The following is a 23,866-nucleotide window of genomic DNA, read 5'->3' on the forward strand; positions in this document are numbered from 1 at the left end:
TTCTCGGGCCATACATTGCAAATATCACACGCCACAGCAAGCTTTATGCTTTATTATGAGCTTATGCTGCTGTATGTGAATATGTAACGCTATGTTTTAGGAAATGTCTTGTCTTATCTGTTGTGCCTGTGCTTTTTATATGTTTCACTGTGGGAGAGTGGGAAACGTCATATCGATTCCTTTTTATGTCTTGACGTGAAGAAATTGACAATAAAGCTACTTGAAACTTTAACTGTGCTTCAGACTCTGCATAGCCTTGAGTTTTTTTGCGTCAGGTATAGGCTAAATTTTTATACAGTATAGGCGATGCAGAAAACATTGGCAAAGCCGCAGCATGCGTTGCTGTAAGAAAAGTGCTTAACCAGCTGATGAATCAATTCATCATATTACCTGGCCATGTCCCAGTCAATGAAATCAAAGAGGGATTTACACATAGGCCTACATGCATATACACATATATAGTACATGATATAAGAGTAGTAGCCTACATATATCCTCATAAGTGTCTATGAATTCGTATCAATTAGATACTCTTTGGCCTTGTTTTTATCTAGCCTACTTATTCTGAAAGAGTTGAGATCATTATTTTCGCTAGCAAGATCTCATTCGATTATTAATTTCCATTAAGCCTACTGCCAGCAGGCACATTTAACTCCTGAAGTTTACGGACGACACCACCCTTATTGGGCGAGTCTGATTATAGGTGGGAAGCGGCCAACCTGGTGACCTGGTGCAGCCAGAACAACTTAGAGCTCAATGCTCTTAAGACAGTGGAGATGGTTGTGGACTTCAGGAAGAACACAGCCCCACTCACCCCCATCACCCTGTGTGACTCCCCAGTCAACACTGTGGAGTCCTTCCGCTTCCTGGACACTATCCTCTCCCAGGACCTCAAGTGGGAACTGAACATCAGCTCCCTCATCAAGAAAGCCCAACAGAGGATGTACTTCCTTCGGCAGCTGAAGAAGTTCAACCTGCCAAAGACAATGATGGTGCACTTCTACTCAGCCATCATTGAGTCCATCCTCACCTCCTCCATCACCGTCTGGTACGCTGCTGCTACTGCCAAGGACAAGAGCAGGCTGCAGCGTATCATCCGCACTGCTGAGAAGGTGATTGGCTGCAATCTGCCTACCCTCGAGGACATGCACACCTCGAGGACCCTGAGGCGAGCGAGGAAGATTGTGGCCGACTCCTCCCACCCTGGACACTCCCTGTTTCAGTCACTCCCCTCCGGCAGAAGGCTGCGGTCCATCAGGACCAATACCTCACGCCACAAAAACAGTTTCTTCCCTTCCGCTGTTGGCCTCTTCAACAAGGCCAAGGGACCACACTGACTCTAATGACTTCCTGCTTAAAACACACTGCTTTTTGCACTGCATTACTAAATTGTATCTTGTACATTTGTATTTTTGTAATATTTGTATTTTTATATTGTAATTTACGACAACTCATATTTTATTTTATATTTAATTCAATTCTAATCCCACTTAGTACTGATAGTTTATGTACCCTTAGTATAGATAGTCCACATATTTAAATTTTAGGTCCCTATATGTTTATTGTATGCACATTCCTGCCAAAGCAAATTCCTTGTCTGTGCAAACTTTCATGGCGAATAAATCCCATTCTGATTCTGATTTAAAGAAATGTGATCTGATTGGGGTAATGAGGCACTTAAGATGAGCCTATACATTTCCCCAAAACTTTCGCATAGCTTATCGGCAATTTTTTGCCAAGCTGCTTGCTCTGGCAGCGGTGTTTGACTTAGCCATGATAATATGCTTATTGTCTTCGTTGAGACTCATTATAATAGTTTGCTCGGATGGCGAGAACAGCTTATCACCGCTCTCTCTTTCGTCTTTTCCCCCATCATACCGTTAGAAAATCACGGTTTTGGTGATCGACCTTTCCTGCCTTTAGAAGTAGGACGTGCACGTGCGATTTCCCTGATAAGTTTAGCCTGATTGAAATTAACCACATGATTTGGATGCGGATCAGCCGTTGACGAACCGATATTTGCTGTTCTCAATCATCTCGCTAATGTTAACGGGCTAAAGGGACAATTGATTAACTTAGCTTCAACCCTTACGACGAACGGGGCCCAGCACGTCAGAAATGTTAAGGGATGTAGCTAGCTAATAGAGCAAAATAAACATATACATGTTATGTCAAAGCGTTGTATTGTAATAAGTAACTAGAGAGGGTACAATTTCTGGGGAAATTGTAGGGTGTGCTTGCTTGCGTCGGTTGCAGGTGGGTCCGTCCTCTAAGTTTTTCCCTTCTAGTGATATTTTCAAGCATTTAGCCTACTCATATTGCATATTTCATTAAGAACACCCTTTGAAACAGCTGCGAACCCCCTTTGAAACAAGCTACTACGTTGTCACTGGCAGTATGGAATCGCGATTCAAACAGTACCGTCTGCTAACTGAAAATATGCCCCCCAAAACGTAAACTAGAGAGGGTACAATTTCTGGGGAAATTGTAGGGTGTGCTTGCTTGCGTCGGTTGCACAGGGGTCCGTTTTTGAATGACATTTTTACAACTGATATTTCTGTATATTTTATATAAAAATGCATACTTATTAGTTATAAAGATGACATAGATTTAAAAGCATTTTTTTTTGCTGCTCATTTACAACTGAAAATACAAGTGAAGTGTAGAATGAAATAGATGTCTTCTCATTTCCCCTGCAAGAGGCAGCCTCATCGTTGAAACAAAACGAATAAATTGGGCAGACCGTTGTAAAAATTGACCTAATCTCTATGACTTAAACGTCATTTTAAGTTTTTCCCTTCTCATGATATTTTCAGGCATTTAGCCTACTCATAGCATTCATTCATTAACCCTTGTGCTGCCTTCGGGTCACATGACCCAAAGGTTCATAACGAACCATCGTTGTGTTTACCCAATTTTACCCAATACAAAAACAAATACAAATAATTTTCTTTTAACCATTCCAATGTGGGGGGTCTGAGACAGCCCGAAAGTTAAAAGAAAATGCTTCACTTTGTTTTTGTATGAGGTAAATTTGTCGCAATACGACGGTGGGTCACAATGACTGATGGGTCAGAATGACCCGAAGATAACACAAGGGTTAATAAAGAACCCCCTTTGAAGATTATTCTACGACGTTGCCCGGCAGTAGAAGATGTAATCGCGATTCAAACAGTACCATCTGCTAACTGAAAATATGCCCCCCAAAACGTAAATAAGCTTGACATTTATTTAGTGGAAAATCGCTCATTCATAAAAAGCTCACTGGTAGCGATCATTGTCAGTAACAACGCAAAATGCGATATAGCCCTGTGTGGAGAAGCTGCCCCGGTAAATTGTACTACTACGGTACAGTACTAGTACAGTAGACTGCTGCTGTGTTCGTCTTGGTAGCGATTGCGTTGGTTGAATTGGATTTACTGGTTTGAAACCACAGGTAATGATCATTTCACCCACAAATCGTTTACTTGTAATGTAATGTCATAATAAATCCTACAACGAAAATGTATTTGTGAGGAATGTTTATTTTAAAGATTGAAAACAGATGCATCATAGACCACTGTAGTATGTGTTGCCCGGGCAACAGAGGCTAATGTCATGATGCTAATCCTTCAGTGAAATAGTAGACTACCGTTTCCAAAAGTAGATGTGGGCCTACTTCCTTAATAATATCAGCTAATATTGTACATTACATTTCATAATTGTGTTTCACATCACAAAGTAAAATGAGTAAATAGTTATCACCCTGGCCTCTTTGCTTGTGGCGTTCCTGCAGCTGCCTTGCAGTAAAGCTATAGTTAGCCTAGCTATCCACCAAGTTAACAGATGTGAAACGAATGTTCTGCTACAGGTAGTCACGCGTGTTTTCGTGACGTTAGTGACGTAGTGACGTTAGTAACGTCAGTGACTGTGGCTAGCAAATTAGCCACCGTTAGCTTCACTTTTCACCACAAAAACGCAATTTCTACTTAAACCATGCAACGGAACGTAAATAAAAATACAACCAACGCAATCGCTACCAAGACGAACCTTTTGACACCGCCGTTGTGTATGTAGTCCAAATACTGACTGATCCTTAGGGGGGCGAAAATAAACAATAATAAATAAATAAATATATATATATGTGAGAGAACAAAGGTTGTGCTCTCGCCGAAGGCTTGAGCACACCCAATAAGTTTGACATTAATGTTGGGGGAAATGGCTAATTCAAAATAAGTTTGCTAGAGGCAAGCTAGCTGCTGTTGCTCCACATTTCACTGATTGTTTGAAAGCGCCGGAAATGAGTTTCTTTTGACATAAGGTTTAGCTGTGGCATTGAAGACAGTACTACACACTGCCAGTGGGCGAGCCGAGTCTGACGGCTAACGTCAAAACAAGCCGCGGTGTCACTCAAATTCCAAGTTTGACACAAATCACAAAAATATGTTGACCCGCTGGCTATCTTCGCAATCGCCATATCTTTAAAACACTGCCCTCCTTCTGATTTTTGATGAAGAAAATACTCATCAGAGATCGACAACAGCTGACGCAATCGTCAACTGAGGCTGACGGGGCTCTCACATAGCAAACCAATCAAAGTTTTTACAGCAACCTACATTAAAATCTCACCATCTGGCTGTCTTCACAATAGTCATATCGTCATAACATTGCCCTTCTTCTGTTTTTTGGTGTAGAATTGACCGAACTATAAAATTACAAAAATACTAAACTACTATGACGTTTGCATATGGAGCTAAATCAGGCCAAATGTTTTGTTAATTCGAAGAAAAAATCTTTAGTCGAAAAACTAAAGCTTGACATTGAAAATGTAAGTTTTGGTCGAAAACGTGAAAAATAAAACCATGTATTCAAAGAAAAAATAAGTGTACCAATTTTTTTTTCAGGTTGAATAATATTTCGATGAAATTTTGGAATAATTTTGAATAAGTTATTAATTTTCACTTTCATATTTTCACATAGTTTCACATTTCATGTTTGCAGATTAAAAACTTTTTTTTTACGGCGTAAATTTTTTTTTTTGAGTTTGAGTTTTTTTTTTTTTTAGTTTCATTTTTTTTTTTTTTGAGTTTCAGGTTTTTTTTCTTCAGTTTCAGACTTTTGGCCCCGATTTTGCGTAGGGGGCGTGGCTTCAACTCAGAGGCGGTAATTATGAGTGACAGCCTAACAAAGAGGCAGAAGACTCGGCTGTTGGCATGGCGTCCGCTCCGCCAAGGCAACAGGCTGGCGCCAGCGCACAGGTAAGACATTTACATTTAGTCATTTAGCAGACGCTTTTATCCAGAGCGACTTACAGTAAGTACAGGGACATTCCCCCGAGGCAAGTAGGGTGAAGTGCCTTGCCCAGGGACACAACGTCATTTGACACGGCCGGGAATCGAACTGGCAACCTTCGGATTACTAGCACCGCTCAGCCACCTGACTCCACATGTGAAAGATATTAGCCTTTTTGAATAGATACTTTGGGACATTATCCCCGCAGTGGCATTTTTTTGTCATTAACACATAAAGGGGAAAATAGGTGGACAGCTGGACAAAGCTGTAAATTAAGCATCGCTAGCACTAAAGTTAGCATTAACTAACGTTAGCTTCACACTTCAGTATAGTACTGTACGTAGCTGGTGTTTTTACAGTCAGTCAAGCTCAGTTCTTTTTTTTTTACTTTAACGCGTAGTGTAACCTAGTGTCTTTGTTAACCTCTGTTTAGTGTGTAAAACGTAATTTATCAGGCCAGAGCATTAATGTAAAGTTGTATTTGTCTATTCTATTCTAGGAACAAATGAAAAGAGACCTTCTTCAGACACTTTTAACAAAACTGTAAATAGTTCACATCCAGCGGGAGTCTCTGTGTGGCCTGGACAGTTTTGTTAAAAGTGTTCCAGCTTTGTCCAGCTGTCCACCTATTTTCCCCTTTATGTGTTAATGACAAAAAAATGTTAATTCAAAATTATTCCAAAATGTCATCGAAATATTATTCAACCTGAAAAAAAAAATTGGTACACTTATTTTTTCTTACATTACATTTACATTTAGTCATTTAGCAGACGCTCTTATCCAGAGCGACTGACGCTGCGTTCACACTGCAGCGTTTTTTAACGCTCTGCATCTCTTGCCTTCCCACAGTACACCACGCTCGGGGGCGTGTTAGACAAGTTAATACAGAGTTGTAGTTCTCTAAGGTCACTGTTGTAGTCATGGCCAAGCGTGCAGATTTGGGTTCATGTACTCACAATATCGATCAAAATACCACTTTTACACAACATTTATGTAAGTGCAAGATTTTACTAGTGCAAGATTACAGTAGAATACATGTTACGCCACCGGTCACTCAACCAGTCGTTTGTAGGCTGGGCTAGCAATGGCACAGAACAGTCACGTAATGTGACGAGACTGAATTTAAAAGTAGGCTATAAAAACACACTAGGAACAATGACGACATCGGCAACCATGCACCATGCATTATTAGTTTAATGTAATCTTTAAATTCAGGCTCGTCACATTAGTAACTTTGTTCTGAACAGAACTGGGTGTGCAGACACATACGAAAAGTTTCTCCTCCATCTTGAAATTGTGAAACCTAGAAATGTTTATCATGACCAAAGGTTGCTACGTTACAAGAAACAAGAAAACAATCCGATTGGCCAACGCTAGCGTTTTCACGCTCCTCATTTACATAAAGTTGAGAAAATCCAACTTGCAACGCTCCGCTCCGCTCGCCTTCCCACAATGCCCTACGCGAGCGTCAACGCCTGGTTTCATTGAAAATGAATTGGAAGCCGACGCCACGCGCCGCCCGCTCCGCTGCAGTGTGAACGCACTGTTACAGTAAGTACAGGGACATTCCCCCGAGGCAAGTAGGGTGAAGTGCCTTGCCCAAGGACACAACGTCAGTTGGCATGACCGGGAATCGAACTGGCAACCTTCGGATTACTAGCCCGATTCCCTCACCGCTCAGCCACCTGACTCCCCGTCTTCTTTGAATACATGGTTTTATTTTTCAAGTTTTCGACCAAAACGTACATTTTCAATGTCAAGCTTTAGTTTTTCGACTAAAGATTTTTTTTTCGAATTAACAAAACATTTGGCCCTGATTTAGCTCCATACTTGCATGGCTGCCGCCTAGGCAGTCTCACGGGCGACCCGCACTCGCTCAAATTACAAAGACTTGTAGGCAAAACTTATGTTTCTCTGTTCCGTTGTTCTCTCTTTTCTCTGTTGGACTTCTTTTAAGAGCTTGATGGCATCAACATCCAGTCTGATAATAAAAGATCATTAACTTGAATTGTATCTCTTCATTTTAATACCCACACACGAAAATCCAGGTTGAATCAAGTAGCTACAGTACTGCTAATAGCCCATGTTGGTCTCCTTATATTTCTATCAAAGTTGATGTAGCCTATACGTGTTCATTTTCTATAAAGATGAAGCAATATTGTTCCAATAGTAGTTCAGGTAACGGGATAAGGACCGAAAACACATTATAGGTTGGTCCCCTGAAGGTTTGATATGTCACTAAAAGGTTCTGCAAAGGTTAGCATTGATACAGAGGAAAGGTCCTATAATGGTTCCCTAAACGTTCCCAGAACGTCCTGAAAGGCCGCTAAATAACGTCCTCCTACCCTTTAACCCTTGTGCTGCCTTCGGGTCACATGACCCAAAGGTTCGTAACGAACCATCGTTGTGTTTACCCAATTTTACCCAATACAAAAACAAATAAAAATAATTTTCTTTTAACCTTTGCAATGTGGGGGGTCTGAGACAGCCCAAGATTAAAAGAAAATGCTTCACTTTGTTTTTGTATGCGGTAAAGTTGTCGCAATACGACAGTGGGTCACAATGACTGATGGGTCAGAATGACCCGAAGATAACACAAGGGTTAAAGAACTCCACATTGAGACCAATATGGGACGTTCTGGGAACGTTATAAGGCGACGTCCTTTACACCAACGGGAACGTTCTGGGAACGTTCTTGGAACGTACAATTTCTAGCTAGGTATACTTACCCCTCAGTTTCGAGACATAAGGGCTAGGGGTTTACCGTAAACTAAGGGCTAGGGGTAAGACAGAGTATTGGGATTCGGCCTAAATCAGAATTTCAGTTATGGATGTTTTCTGTAGGCTAATTCTTTGAGAAAGTATACTATTGAAATTTGGTAATGGTTTATTAACCAATTCGCATATACTCTTTAAAAATGTAGATCTCCCTTTTGCCTCAAAAAAATATTGTTAAAATTATAGCTTTATTTTAGAGCAAGCTGTGCTCATTGGATGAGGTGTCATGGATAAACTGCAATTTCAGGGGTTTCTTGAAGGGATTAACATAGGGAGGGATGTTGGGCTCTCTTCTCATTCCTTCTGGAAACTGGGGTGGAGGTAAGGATTTTGTTTATTGAATGTTTTTTATTGATTAATTGTGCTGATTTGGTTTATTTTGAGAGAATGCTTAACCGACCACACACTCATGAACAGTAGGTGGCGGGAATGCACTTCAGAAACGTTGGTTGCAACAGCCATAACCTCAAGAAGAAGAAGAAGACGAACATCATTTCCCATCAGCCTCTGTCCGGTACTTGGGAAAGTAAAATGGAGGCCATGGATGGGATGGGCCTTTTATTGTGCTCTTAAAGAAAAAAAACTGTAAATACACACTTAAAACTTAGAAGCCTGGCTTTTAAAGACAAGCGGTAAGTTGGAAGAGGGTTGTTATGACCAGACAATCTACGTACATTTAAGTAAATGTAAAATAGACTGTACAATGGATTCTTGGTATACCTAGAAACAGTATGCCTTTTCTGTGTGTTGTTGGCTAGCTAGCTAACAAGGTGTGTTAGCATCGCAAGCAGCATTAGCTACGCCGCTACTAGCACCACGTTAATTTGTTAACGTTAATATTTCACTATTAGCATCAGCACGACATCTGGCTAGTTGCAAATATATAGATGGCGTTTGCACGTTGCGTTTGGACTCTTCATGATTATTGATATGTGGCTGGCTACATGATTGAGTAACTGAAAAAGATCAACGTTGCAAAGATTAGTGTCAAAAGAGGATGGGATGGTTGAATCCGAGGATGCTAGAGCTAGCCTACCTATTTTTAGGGATATCTGCCTACATAGTCCAATCCAGGCATCTGCACCTACAACAATTTCTGATACGTTGCTAGCTAACTGTGCAGATATTTTATTTGGCAACATTCATTAAAATGTGTGGCCAATGTTTAGATTAGCAGCGGCACTTGTCAATCCTGTAGTACCCGGGCTACCCAGTGCCTGGAAAAGCAGCACAATTATGCTAGAACTGTGTGCGCTGACGAGTGACTGTTCTTACCTAGATGGTCTTAGAGAAGGAAATTGATGGAGTGGAGGCCAACATTCCTGAGACAAAGGTATAATTCCTACATTTAATTGCTTGAGTGTCAAGCCAAAACAAGTCAGAGCTTTACGCTCTGGAATTGTGACACTCGAAGATAATTTCTTCACTCTACATTTCTAACAATGGGATAACATCCCTGCACACATACAGGCTGACACAAACTCCAAAGAGGAAGAAGTGGAGAAGGATGAAGACAGAACCAGGGAAAGATTAAGGTGTATTCAAGGTGACAGGGAGATCCCTGATGATGAGTCGAGTGAGCTGGTATGTGATAGCACTGTAATAACTAATGTTTAAGTTTCAGGTTTATTGCCATTTGTAGTACAGCTACAGAAGTTTTTCGGTCCTGCTCGTCTTGACAGTTTTCTAGCGGCCTGTCTAAGCCTATAATAAATCATCTAAATCCTAATCATATATAAGATATTCTTATTAGTATCAATGACAATTGAATAATATAGAATAATTCACCTAATAGGCCTACCTGAGAATAACCTAATATAAGAATATTTTAGATTAACCTAAACCTAACTGTAAATGTGTAAGTAAAGTGACTAATGTTTGTGTGCACTTACACACACAACGTTGTGCTTATAATGCAACTAAGCTAGTTCATCTGTGACCCCATCCCATTTAGGGAGCTACTGTAATTTCAAGCTCCGAACCTACCCCCTCTTTGGTGTCCCTTAACTGCTCTCCACATGAGCGCCTCAACAGGTAAGAGCAAGGGACTGAGCATGGTTGATGGTGTGTTAATGTTGTTAGCCAGTTTGTGTGTCTTTTGGTTAGGGTTATGCATGTCCAATAGACATTTTATAGAAGAGTCACCTTGTATGTAACTTGTTTGTTATTCAGCTCAGACCTACAGTTGGAGCTCACAGCTGAGGTTGGAGTGGAGGGCTCATCGCTCTGCATTTTGTCCTTGTTTGCCCCACTTGTAGGCAGAAGAAAGACAGGTGAGTCCCAATATCCAACACCCCCTAGACTTTTATCTACTGCATGAACAGAAACAAAAGACAGAAAATGTTGCTGAAACAGTGAGGATGAAGTGTTCATCCTTTATATGTAGCATTTTTACCTGACTGTGTGCTTGCAGCCTTGCTGCAGCCCTTCTCCGGAGTCAACTCCAGGCTGCAGGAATCACTGGATTGTGGTCGGCCCCCAGCCCATCTATCTCCGTGGGTCATGGACCTAACTCGAACCCCAGGCTTAAAAGGAAGGCCTACTTCCTCAGCTCAACACAGGACTAATGAGGTTGTCAAGAGCCCCCTTCCCTCCTCTCCCTCCACCTCACCGTCCTCCCCTTCATCTGCTCCCTCTTCCCCTTCATCCTCCCCTTCCTCCTCATCCTCTTCTCCCAGTGCCACGGTGACCAGTTACCACAATGATGTGAAAGGCCAGATAAAAGGTGGAGGTTCCAACAGCGTAACAGGTGATGTGGTTTCCTCAACCTCTGCCTCCCTAGCCCCTCCCTCTCAATCCGCTCCTCCACTTTTATCCTCCAATCAGTCTCTTAATCCTTCAACACCCCATTTTGGTGTTGATGGGAAGAGAGAAGGGGGTGAGACTGACATTTACGATCCGTTCCACCCCACTGAGGGTGAGAGAGAGGGTGGTGTAGCTGTTAATGAAGAAGAGGAGGAGGAAGGTGAGAAATATGACCCCTTTGAACCCACTGGGTCACCAGTCTCTGAGAATGAAGGGATGAAGGATAAGGACTTATTGGATGAGAGCGGTGGCAGTGAGAGCAGGGAAGCCCGAGGCGCAAGAAGGAAGGCAGAGATCGAAAGAGCTGCGGAGAGGATGGGACAAGGGAAAAAGAACGAGGCCCCCCCCGACTCTACATATACACTTCCCACTGCACCAACCTCCCCTCGCTCCTTACCTCTCCCCCTCAGGAGGAGACTGGACAGGGAGGCCAACAGGACAATAGAGCGTGGCAAAGGACGGAAGAAGAGGCAGAACGCAGACTCTGATCACTCTGAGATAGAGGAGGGTGAGATTGTTGGTGCTACTGAGAGAGACGGGGGGAAGAGGGCTAGAGCCAACGAAGGGATTCTGTCTATCCCATCTGGCAGTCCCTTTTTGGGTGGATCCAAACCAGAGAGGATCCTCCGGGTGCTGGATGGAGAAAGTTTTGTGTCGGTGATGGCAGAGGGGGATTGGGTTGCGCCTGCGGCAGTGGATGGGGATGCAGAACCTGAAGCTGAGCCCTTGGTTGTCGGGGTAGGAGACCTAAGGAGGAAGCTGGTCAGCCGGCGAAAGGAAAGATACCGCTCCTGCCCCTCCTCCTCTCTCTCGCCTCAGCCCCTGCCACAACTCCCCCTTCCTTCCCCATCGCCCCCATCCACCACCCTTCCCCTCTCTGTAGAGAAGGAGGGCAAGGCTCATAAGTCCTCCAAGGGCTCCAAGGAGAGAGAGCGCCGCAAGCGGAAGGAAGGAAGGTTAGGGGAGAAAGAAGAGCGGAGGAGGAAGAAAAAGAAAGAGAAGGAGGGAAATGGCAGAGGTGATAGTAGTGAAAGGAAGGACGGGGTGAGAGGGCGGAGGAACGAGAGAGAGGAGAAGGAGAGCAGGGAAGACAGGGGACGGAGCAGCAGAAGCAACAGCCGGAAAAGAAAGAAAAGACGACAAGGCAGCCCTGAGGCCCCCCACTCCCACAATTCCTCTGGCCGGTTGACACACAGTAGACGTTCCTGGTCGAGTCTTTCTGAAGACCACCACAGAGAAAGAGACAGAGAACAAGATAGAGACAGAGAAAGAGAACGAGAGAGGGATCGAGACAGAGACCGAAATGGTGATCGAAGGAGAGACGAAAGAGCAAGGGATGGAGACTCCAGCCGAAGAAAGAGGGATGGAGAGAGGGACTCCAGCAGCAGAGAAAAAGGGAGCTCCAAAAGGTCCAAAGGGGGCAGAGAGCAAAGAGACCGGGATAGGGAGCGAGAAAGAGATAGAGACCGGGAAAGCAACAGGGAGAGAGATAGGCGGCGAGATGGTCGGCCTGTGGTTCCACCGTCCATCCAGGACCTGAATGGCTCCGACCTATTTGCCATCAAACGAACCATCACAGTTACCACCATGACCACAACGGTTCCCAGCTCACCTCCACTGGACCTGACCTCTCCCCGTAGCCCTGCCCAGGGCTCAGACAAGCCCCACAAGAGGAAGAAGAAGAGGCGGCGGCACTCAGAAGACGAGGCTGAAGACGGCGCATGCCGACGCAGCCGATCCCCCTCGCTACACCACTACCATGGTTACGAATCAGACCGCTACTCTGGCAAGCTGGAGATAGATATGTTATCTCTGGACGGCGAGGCTTTAGACTCAGACTACCCTTCCTTGGAGGACTCTCCACCCCCGGCCATGCCCTCAGAGCCACCTGCCCCATGCCCTAAACCCAAGGTCACCTTGAAATCCGGACGGCACCACCTCAAGAAGAAATTGCGTACAGGCAAGAAAACTGTCCAGTCGGAATCCTCATCCATTCGACCTAAAAGCAAGGGTCTCTCCTCTTCTCTCTCACCAACCCAGGCTGCTGCCTCCTCAGGGCAGGCCTCTCTCACACCTGCCAGTCCCTCTACCAAACGGGGGCACAAGCTGGGGAAGGAGAAAGAGCGAGGAGAGAAAGTGGGGAAGAAGGAGTCCGGTCGTTCCAGCAGGTCCAAGAAGCTGAGTGGCAGCCGTAAAGGAAAGATGCAGTCCAAAGTGTCGGTGCTCGTGCGGGAGGGCGTCAGCAGCACCACTGGGGGCTCAGCGGGCCCAGGGAAGCTAGGGATGGATCTTCTGGGGACAGGTGGCCCGGGAGGTGGTCCTTGTGGGCAAGTGGTCGGGGGCTCTATTGCTGTGGTCTTCCGGAGGGACAACGAGAGTAGGTCTCCGTTCCTAAAGCCATGCACAGAACCGCTGTCACTAAGCGGGCGTAACAAGGACCCTGGCAAGGAAGGAAAACGCAACTCCCTGATCGCGCCCCCTCCTTCTTTATCCAATCCTGCGCTTAGGTCCAAAAAAGCTAAGCCCAGCTCAACAACATCAACATCCTCCTCAGCTTCTTCACCTTCGTCCTCCCTGGCGACTAAGCGAAGGCGTCGCCTAGGGAAGAAGGCACGGGAGAAGGAAGTGGCTGGGGGGCTTGCAGATGAAAATTTTGGAAAGGCTAACTGTAGTATAGAAGGCTGGGACGGAGCCTCTACTGAGGCTCAATCAGGGCTTGGAAGTGGAGGGAAAGCTTCGAGTCCTCACACTGGTCCAGTCGGTCCTCTACCCTGTTCTTCGTCATCGTCGTCCTCTATGAGTGTTGTTCCACCCTCATCCTCACCCACCCACACACCCCCGCCCTCTCTTCCCCCCTTGCGAGATGCAAGGGATTCCTCACCAGACTCACAGACTGTTGACAGCAGCTGCAAAACCCCTGAGCCTTCTTTCCTTCCTGAGGACTGCCCATCACAAACTACCCCCAACCCCCCTGCTTCTAGCCCTCCTTTGCTCATTGCCTCCAAAGGGGAGGGCACCTGCATATCTCAGTCCACCCCCATCATGAAGCCCCTCCCAGTGGACGACGGCCCAAAGCCCCTGGCCTCGCCCCCTTGTTCCTCATCCTCGTCTGGATCGGCCCCAGCCTCCTTGTCTCTCCCTCCCTGCTCGACAGACCCCTCTTCGTCTTCCTCCTCCTCTGTCTCCTCCTCTTCAACCAACAAGCCACCACCCCCCCCCCCACCCCCTCCTGCAGCGCCACCGCTCCCATGGAGTCTGCAGACAGGAGTGGACTGCACTGCTGGCGGCGTTCTGGCATGTGAGTTTGTCCACAACATTGTCTGGATATGTCTGCATGTAGCTTGATATGTAGGCTGTCATTTCTTATAAGAAGTCCTAATTGTGTATGTTTCTTACTACAGTGACTGCTTTGCTGTTCAAGATGGAGGAAGCAAATATTGCCAGTAGAGCCAAAGCTCAAGAGTTTATTCAAGCTACGAGCCAGGTGAGTGAATTGTGTGCATGGTATTTTGTCTCTCGAATTGCTCTTAAGTCTAAGAGGGCTCTCTAAATGTTGTCTTGATTTCTTTCTAGATCCTCTCTCAAGCCAATCAGAACCAGTCGCAGCAGCTCGCCCCGCCCTCATCTTCCTCCTCTTCCACCTCACATATCCCGCCTCCTCCCTCTCTCCATCCAACCTCCGGTCCCACCCCTGCCCAGTTCATTCTCCACGGCTGCACCAAAACTCCTCCCTCTCACCTGCTTCCTGGCATGTCCATGGGTTGTGCCCAGACCCCACCTCCGCCATTGCCAATGGGTTTTTCAGGGGTAACTGGGGGCTCAAGTGAGACTGGCTGGGACAGCGAGAGTAAAGACCCAGACAAGGTGAAAATTATCCAACTCTAAACATTTCATATTTAGAATGTTAATAGGAATCCTAAAAATGCAAATAGGTCCCTTCTAGAGTACTGCTATGGGTTATTGCATTTTTTGGGTGTGACTGCCTTTGGCAAGGCACAAACCTATATCTTCTCTCATATATATATATATCTTGATTTTTACGGAAATTTCCCACCCGTAAAAATCAAGACGCAAGAGAACCCTCTTTCATTTTACACTTCACGCTTAGTATTTTGAAGTGTAAATGAGCAGCAACAAATGTAATCTATGCCATCTTCAAAAATACTAAGTATGCATACTTATTTAACCCATTAAAAAGTAGCGTCACACGTGATTGTTCGAATGCAGGTCCCACAGCGTAATGTCGCTTATGTGATTCGAACATTCCAACTGAATATTTTCCGATAGACAAAAACTATGCGACAAACGCTTTAGTATGGTTTCAAAATGTACTAATGAGAAGGCTAACAAGTAACACTTGCATGGTAATAGCGTTGCTACGAGTATGATGCTAGGTAACTTAGCCCAGAAGCTAACTAAAGCTAGCTAGCTACCGTTTCGGAAAAATAACTTGTGCTGTGGGGACCATCGGAAATATTTAGAACCCACTCATCTAAAGGTTAAAATATACAGAAATATCAGTTGTTAAAAAACCGACCCATCTGCAACCGACGCAAACACGCCTCACAATTTCCCCAGAAATTCTACCCTCTCTCTAGTTAACTATTCAATAAAAAAAAAGCAAATATTGCTTATTGTTTACTGTGTAGGGCTTTCATATAAAATCCATAAAGACATTTAAAGAAAATAATTGTCACTATGACATAACATAAATAACCACATAACCTTTTGTGCAAATAAAGTTTCTCCAAACTATGTTTACATTAGTTCTAAAATTAACTCAGTCATTTGTGCTCAAAATTTGGGTTTCTCCACCGTCTCCCTTTTTTCCTGCCAAAAAGCTAAGATTATTTTATTAGGCCAAATCCTAAAAACAATGCCATTGATAAACATTAATCAACCTAGATAAAAATACAGGAGGATCTCACTTTTCTCAGCACAGAGGTAAAAGTGGGATCTGCATTGGCTTTTAACATGGAAACATTGGTTTGCGATGTTAATTATAATAAATAGTTTAAATATTAATTAAGTCTTGATGTTAACTTCGTTTCCTCAAGTATTTCTCTTTTCAACTGGGCAGAAATGTCTCACCTAGGTAGTAAATGTAGATTATTTCGCTAGCCACATCGCTGATGCACTTGTAACCTATTATTAGCAACAACTAATTGTGTATTTACAACTGTGTATTTAGTACTTTTACATTTATTCATTTAGCAGACGCTTTTATCCAAAGCGACTTCCAAGAGAGAGTAGGTTACCATTAAGAAATAACCCAACAGATTTGAATGGAAAACAATTCTGTAGGGAAGTATTAAGTTAGTTCATATGCCACAATGGTTTGCGAGTGGTGGAGAAACCATAGCAACAACCTTACAGCTAAGTTGCTGGAACCAGAGCTACAATGATTAGTGGATTTACTTGGCTAATTGTCAGATGAGGATGACTATGGGCTGCTGTTGCCGCTCTTGTTTAAGCAACTTTACAGATTTGATCTCTAATGTTACATTTCACAAGTAGGTTAGGATGTTGCAGTAATGTTGCGTGTATTTCTCTTCCCCCAGTACCTGAAGAAGCTGCATACCCAGGAACGAGCGGTGGAGGAGGTGAAGCTAGCCATCAAGCCCTATTATCAGCGCAAGGACATCAACAAAGACGAATATAAAGACATCCTGAGGAAAGCAGTACACAAGGTAACATTGCACTGGAAACCTCTTTTGAGTTCTGTTGTGGAATTTTTAAGAGAATCAATCGTTAAACTGAGTTGGGTGGATTATAAAGTTAATTTTTATTTGAAGTACATCGTAATATAATAACGTAAACCAACTATACCACTATAGTTGGTTATATAATTATACCAACGTAACCATCATCGACACACAAACATAAGACAATAACACAAAAACACCTGGGGCCCGTTCTTCGTATGTCGCTAACTCAGTTAGCTGGATTGGATTGTTGACGATTTGTCATTATCTTGGATTGTTCAGTTCTTCGAAGCTCATTCTGGGCTTGCTGTCATAGCAACAAGTCAGGTGGCTGAGCGGTTAGGGAAGCGGGCTTGTAATCAGAAGGTTGCCAGTTCGATTCCCGGCCGTGCCAGATGACCATGTGGCCTTGGGCAAGGCACTTCACCCTACTTGCCTCGGGGGAATGTCCCTGTACTTACTGTAAGTCGCTCTGGATAAGAGCGTCTGCTAAATGACTAAATGTAAATGTAAAGCTTAAACCTGCTCGGGAGCAGGCTTATTTTATGTAAACAAGATTTGATTGCGGCTTTATAAGCAGAGGTGATACAGGAAGTCTGTCACAGCCATGTCTTGTCTGTTTTTACGGACAAGACATGATTAATTAATTAATTAATCGCGCATTGTGTGATAGATCCTTAAAGGCGCGATTTATTGCAAAACCGATTTTACCTTGTCATAGTTGAAAAATGACAGTTTGGTGTGTAAAATAGACATACAGTGAACTTCAAAGTCCCTTGAAACCTCTTTCCTATCAAAATGTCACTTCTCACTTTGCAGCATCAACTTTGGCACGCCCCAAAATTTACATTTACCCTCCCTCTGGTTTTCTGGTCCAGGAACATAAACGGAGGTTGCGTAGATCTCCAACATTTTTTAGCTAGCTGCGCTCTGCTCTGTACTTCCACAGGAATTACAAATAAGAAAGTTAATACGTTTTCAAGATATTGAAAATGGAGCACCGTAAATGAAGTGTTCCAGGCTGTACCGGGAATCCTGACACTTTTCACCATATTCCCAAAGAACAAGACACTAGACAGGCATGGCTGATGTTTATCTATGGGAATATCCCTATTTATTAACGCTGATTTGCAAGGAATGCAAGAACAGCTAGATAGCGAAAACCCCTAGACTGTAGGCATGTAAACTAGTTTAGCTTGCTAACGCAAGAGCATTGGTAGAATGTGTGATGATTTAACCTAGTTTATTGGCAATGGGGCTAACGTTATTTCATGTTCCTGACTGTTTCATTCAAATAACCTGTGTTGTCATGTAAATCTACAATTCAAGATGCATGTTTGTCCAGATCTATTTTTCAGCAAGATAGCTAGAGCTAACTGAAGCTGAGTTGAATCACGATAGTTTGTTTGCTAAGCTGTAGTGCTAACGTTACCCACCTAAGTCGATCCTGTTTGCTTCGACAACAGAAGTGGAAACAACTAACGTAATCATTTCAAATGATATCTAGTCAATCTGTTGAAAACAGTGTTGTGTAGACACAATAGATTTATTTGTTCATTTTTATTTCAAGTCTCCACCTTCGTTGTTTCAGTGAGTGCTGTTGGCCGTGTTGCGTCTTTGCTCCGCAGCTTCAGTCGTTGTAAACCAACCAATCAGCGCGCAGCTCATCTATATATTCATCAGCATACCATAAAAGGAGAAAACCTAGCGTCTTTTCCCGGGAAAATTTCACTGGATGTATCAGGCGGCATAGAACAGCACCTGAGCCATTTTCAGCCCAACCAATGTTACATACCCTATTCGGAGACCTTAAGGAACAGTGTGAAATACCCCCAAAAAACAGTCAATCACCCCTTGAAGCACAGCGCGATACTTTACTTTTTGAGAGATAGCCTATTGTTTTTATTTGTGAGGGTGTCATTTACATCATTAATTTGTTGAAACCACATTATAATCTTTAATGTCATATAATATAAACAAAGTAATTATGAAAATACAGAAACATAGGCCTAGTCTAATGTAATAAGCGATAAAACATTAACGTGATCACTACTATACATTTAATTTGGTCTGCTACTTTTTGCCAGCCCTGTCTCCTGGACTTTGCAGACTTTGAGGTGTACCCTGGTGTTCTGATTAAATCTTCAAATTCGGAGTAACCTTCGAGGAAGCTCTTGCTCTGTTGCGGAAAAAACAGGGTGCACTTTTTGCCATGGTGAGCAGCCATAGACTTATGTGAGCAATAGCAGCGTGGCTGATCAAGGTTTCTACTATTGATACATACCCCCTTTTAGACCAACGCAATCCAGCTATACTAATTATAAACAACAAGAGTGTTCGAAGAATCCAATTAGCCAGATCATGATTAGCAAGATTATGTCATCTCGGATGTAATAAGCGACGTACAAAGAATGGACTCCTGGTCATGAATCAGATGATCAGAAGTAGCACACTCCCAAACAGCTTCTCACATGTTCTGATACCCTGGCCATCTTCAGCTTCGATATTTAAAGGAGTGCCCTGGAATTGTCAAGCATCTGGTCTCTAAACAACAATCAATCAATATAAACGTCAGTCACATTCTCCTACACAATGATCTCCTGAACTGGAAAACAAACAGTTTTCAATCTTCCTATCATTAGCTCACTCCTAAGACGATATACATTTACATTTAGTCATTTAGCAGACGCTCTTATCCAGAGCGACTTACAGTAAGTACAGGGACATTCTCCCCGAGGCAAGTAGGGTGAAGTGCCTTGCCCAAGGACACAACGTCATTTGGCATGACCGGGAATCGAACTGGCAACCTTCAGATTACTAGCCCACTTCCCTCACCGCTCAGCCACCTGACGCCCCGATATAATCATAGTTGAAACAACCCAGCCTCAGAACCTGATGCTCCAAAGCTCAGGTGATAAGAACTCTCATGCTGCATTCTCTCCAAGTCACAACATCATAAAACTCCAGAAGTTGACCATCCAAAATGGTGTAACTGTCCTTTGTGGGGTCATCACCCTCAGAAATAGTTAATACAGATAGCTGAGATGTGATCTCTGTTCTTTCAGATTTGCCACAGTCGCACAGGTGAGATCAACCCAGTTAAAGTTAGTAACCTGGTCAAACTCTACGTGCAGAGGTACAAGTACTTCAGGAAGCATGGCCGCAAGATGGACGAGGAAGAAAGGGAGGAGAGGGAGCAGGGCGCTTTCCATTCCTACTCGTGATTAGACGATGGGGGTCACTCCTGCACTGGCTTCTACTGGTCCTTGGACTATTCCCCACGCCCCCCACTCTCATACCCCATTCCCCTGCACGTGATTGGGCCTACTAAGGCCATTGAGTGACAATTGTCTCCCACCCCCTACCCTTTCCCCTGTCCCCTTGTATACTTACATATGTACCCCTTTAACCCCATCACGTCTACAACCTGTTGTCTTGCAGTACAAAATCAAGTAGACAAAATGCTAAATGTACACACGCATTATATTAAAACTTGCCATTTTGAGGAAGAGATGTAGATCACACACACACACACTGTACATACTGTAAGTACACTACAGCAAATGTCTCCCCTTCCTCTTTTTGCTTCTCTCTTTTTCTGAATGGTATTCAAGCTCAACCTGGATGTAAGTCGGGTCTAATGGTTGGTTGGTTGAATGGATCAAAATAGAAATGTTACATTTGTTCCTCTGTGTGAGTGTGGGCGCGTGCATGTTTTTGTGTGTGTGTATGTGTTTCTTCTTTGAGAATTACTTTGCTTATTTTAATTGTTTTATATGTTAGGGTTCATCCAGAACCACTCAATTGGCTGAAATGATTGTTCACCCCACTGATGCTAAAATCACAGGTGTTGTCTAATTAATTGCCTTTACGTCATGAGGGTTGGAAAAATACAACTGAGAAACCTGGTTGAAACTGATGATTTAAACTCATCACACAGCTCCCTGTTCTTTCTTTTTACCATTTCTGCAATGAGGCTCATGTTTACAAAGTGATTGTTTTTTTGTTGTTTTTGCAGGAAACCCTAAAACCCAAAATTGTATATCAAACGTCACATACATTTTTATCCAAAAGAAAATTAAACGGATGTATGCATTTTATGAAAATATTTATTTTGTCTGTCTTTTTACTGAAAATAAATTATGGAACACAAGATGGCAGCACCATACAACCACTGTACAACGTACAGTTGAATGTAGAAATATTTTGAGAGGTTGCTATAATACTGGATCAACTCTGAAAAGAGAACTAGTTACTAAAACATGAAATGTACAAAAGCCAGACAATTCTGCATTATCCCCACTGAAAACAATGTTCGTCTGTTTACAAAACAGTGACTAGTTCAGGATCACACTGCCTTTTGTTAATGTTCTGGTTGTATGTACAAAGCTTAAACTACAGTGGGAGAGATTGGGGACTGAGAAGTCTTACGTCTATGAGGGCCAACTCACTGATCCGGTTCCTTCCCGTTTTGCTCGCACATCAAGAATTTAGAAATTGCATAACATTGCAAGTCTGCGTTACTACTGTAATTATGCCCATTTCAAGTCTATTCGATATATTTGCATGTTTTACAACTCTTGAACACAAATTATATGTAGAATGAATGACAAGAAAGTAGACACATTGGACTGAGACATGGCCTACTGTAGGTGGTATTATAGTCATGTTTGAGGACTCTTAAAATACATCATTGCCCTTTAAGTATTTATGGTATCTCATCATTTGCTAGAGATGGTCAAAGCTTCCTTTTGACTATCAATGTGTTATTGGTGTTAGCAATGTAGGATAGTATACATATTTAACATGGGGTCTCAATCTTCCAAAATATTGACTATTTGCTCTGTGTCTTCCCTTAGTCATGGTTGGCAGGATGTGAATTTCCTGAGTTGTCCAAGCACAGGGCTACTGCTTCCTGTGCTGTACGTTCTCCCTCCCTGGCCCTCAGGGAGTTGTGCCTGCGTTCACAAAGTTGTATACAGAAGCTGAAATTACAGGATGTTTGTATACTTGGTCAGAGGAGAAAGGGTTGAGATTTGGATGCCAAAAGGAGATTTGGATGAAAGTTGACTCAAATTCCATTAAAACTACCATCTGAAGTTATTTTAATAGAATGTAGAGTATTGTGAAGTTACTTGGCAATGTGAAGGGTTGTTCAATTCTCAATCATATGCTTAAATTCAGTGTGAAAGAGCAAGTCAAAGTTGTACTAAAAAGGTTTGTATCCAGAATGTTTATATCTTACTCATCCTGAATTCTTTCTTGAGTTTAGGCAATTACATGACTGACCCATTATAGATGCCTCGATCCCATCTCTCTTTCACACTACCCTTGTTTATCCGACTCTCGCTCTGAACAAGGAACGGCAAAGGCTTTGGCGTACTTGCTAACGCACTTGTGTGCTACACCAGTCTAACACTGGCAAAATCGAACAAGTCTTGTTCACAAGTGATCCAGAGGTTGGTGAGACCAGCTTCACCACCAGCTGCACCGATGGTGCAAAAGGGGGTTGTGTGAAAAAGAGTAATTATGCAGAGGTGCAGATAATTCAAATTCACGAGGCTGAGATAGAAGTACAGATGATTTTTTTTTTGCTGAACATCAACAAATGTCTATGGGTAGAACTACATGCAAGGATTTAACAGTTCCTGTCTGTGCATTTTAGTCTTGGGTCTCAAGAACACCTGAGCAATGCAAAGCCAGATTCAAAGCCTTCAGGCGGAATTTGAAGTGATGGAGGGAGGAACATCAGTTACCTCAGGTATGTAGGCTACTGTATGCACAATATATTTTCTATATTTAAAACTTTTGTCAATGTGGTCATATGCCAAACTACATATAATTGTGTATATTGTATTCAACTGATTAGGTTTATGTAATTGATATGCCGAGATAATTACAGTTTTTGTAGATTTTTTTTGTAGTACTTTTATCTCAAGTGTGTTGTAAAACTTCACACCCTTAGTACAAAACTCAAAGCAGATTGTCAAAGGGATGTTTTTTTCCAAACATAAGTCACATATTCAATTGACTAAGTACAGCACACAAAATTACAGTAATTACAATAGTACATTTGAACAACACTTAATCCAACTGCTCTTAATGGTTAGTCAATGAACTGTTAGGTAAACCTATAGATTTTAAATTGGTTTGTCAGCTATATACAGTATATGGATTTTAAGAACTACACAAATAAAATTTGTGTATGAACATCTAAATTACATGTAACCACACATGGTGCTTGATGCTGATGTGAACAATCACAAGTACATTTTTGTTGATGAAGCAGCTTCACATAACCTGGCCAAAACTCGTCACCGTGGACGGAACCTCAATAGCCAATGGGCCATTGTCCAAGTGCCTGGACAACGTGAAGGAAACATCTCCTTGCGCGCATGCAGGGTTCGAATTACGGGGGGGATTGGCCCCCCCAAAAGAGGTCAAAACAACAGGTCGGGGCGGTTGATACATTTATATATCGTTCTTGCCTGTAATCGTAACCCCCCCCCCCTGATTGTCATTGTATAATTCGCACTCTGTGCGCAGTTATCTCTGAAGATGGTGTGATAGGACATAGACCGTTACTTCGGCCTGCAACACTCCACATCTCATTGAGTTTCTTAATGAAATTGAGCTGGGCTGTTAAAGTGAAGGGGTCACCTGGGTAATTGTGTCCGGTTGTTGTCAGGTTCCACCATGCAGTGGTGGTTCAAGCCTGGTTTCAGGCACATCCCAAATTCATAACCCTCTATCTGCCCCGTACTCTCCTTTCCTCAACCTTATTGAGAAATATTTTTCAGCATGGAGATGGAAGTTGATTGCCAACCCCTTGAGCGCGTGCCACCCTCCTTCAGACCATGAATGAGGCATGTGATGAAATTAGTGTTGACTAATGTCAAGCATGGATTCGCAATGCCAAAAGGTTTTTCCCAAGGTGTATGAACAATGATGACATTCATTGTGATGTGGACAAGAATCTATAGCCAAATGCTCAAGACAGGCTTGATCCAAATGAATGTAATGTGTGGTAAACGTTATATTTAGTTCATTTATTTAATTTGTTTTATTTAACTGTACATTTGATTAGAGAGAATACCTATGTTACAAGTTTGAAAAATGAAATAGAATTTGCCCAAACGATTGTCTTCATTGATGACAACTTGACTATACATAGGATGGGTGTTCTGTAAATGGTGGGTAATGTAAGAGTATTCCTTAGTGTGAAAACTGTTTACAGTACTGTAGCACATTATTTCCAGTACTTCTAAGGGCGATTTGAAACATGTATCTTGCATTATTTGTTATTG

At 42.9% G+C, this 23,866-nt stretch overlaps 2 protein-coding genes across 3 annotated transcripts in view; both read left to right on the forward strand.

The window, feature by feature from the left end:
• The first annotated feature begins 8,527 nt into the window (after positions 1-8,527).
• scaf1 (SR-related CTD-associated factor 1) lies at positions 8,528-20,667 on the forward strand. 2 transcript variants are annotated; one of them, XM_062478974.1, is made up of 10 exons: positions 8,528-8,681; positions 9,329-9,382; positions 9,520-9,633; positions 10,004-10,083; positions 10,222-10,322; positions 10,436-14,152; positions 14,256-14,338; positions 14,428-14,718; positions 16,416-16,544; positions 19,625-20,667. In XM_062478974.1, exons 2-10 carry the CDS (start codon positions 9,329-9,331, stop codon positions 19,781-19,783), a joined length of 4,728 nt encoding a protein of 1,575 aa, XP_062334958.1. In that variant the 5' UTR covers positions 8,528-8,681; the 3' UTR covers positions 19,784-20,667. The 2 variants fall into 2 exon arrangements, with proteins under 2 accessions (XP_062334958.1, XP_062334967.1); XM_062478983.1 differs by having other exon boundaries at positions 10,463-14,152.
• Positions 20,668-22,158: 1,491 nt separating this feature from the next.
• Positions 22,159-23,866, forward strand: part of trpm4a (transient receptor potential cation channel, subfamily M, member 4a) — a 39,756-nt gene continuing 38,048 nt past the window's right edge. Inside the window, exon 1 of the mRNA XM_062479018.1 lies at positions 22,159-22,320. The gene's annotated coding sequence lies outside the window, so the exon portion shown is untranslated. The remainder of the gene's footprint in view (positions 22,321-23,866) is intronic.

Source organism: Osmerus eperlanus, chromosome 2 (assembly GCF_963692335.1).
Source record: "Osmerus eperlanus chromosome 2, fOsmEpe2.1, whole genome shotgun sequence".
NCBI classification, from domain to species: domain Eukaryota; kingdom Metazoa; phylum Chordata; class Actinopteri; order Osmeriformes; family Osmeridae; genus Osmerus; species Osmerus eperlanus.

Coding starts and splice junctions, on each gene's coding strand:
- scaf1 (XM_062478974.1), top strand. CDS start 9,329: ATGGTCTTAGAGAAGGAAATTGATGGAGTGGAGGCCAACATTCCTGAG. Junction 14,719..16,415: donor AGAGTAAAGACCCAGACAAG/GTGAAAATTATC, acceptor CTCTTCCCCCAG/TACCTGAAGAAGCTGCATAC. Junction 16,545..19,624: donor TGAGGAAAGCAGTACACAAG/GTAACATTGCAC, acceptor CTGTTCTTTCAG/ATTTGCCACAGTCGCACAGG.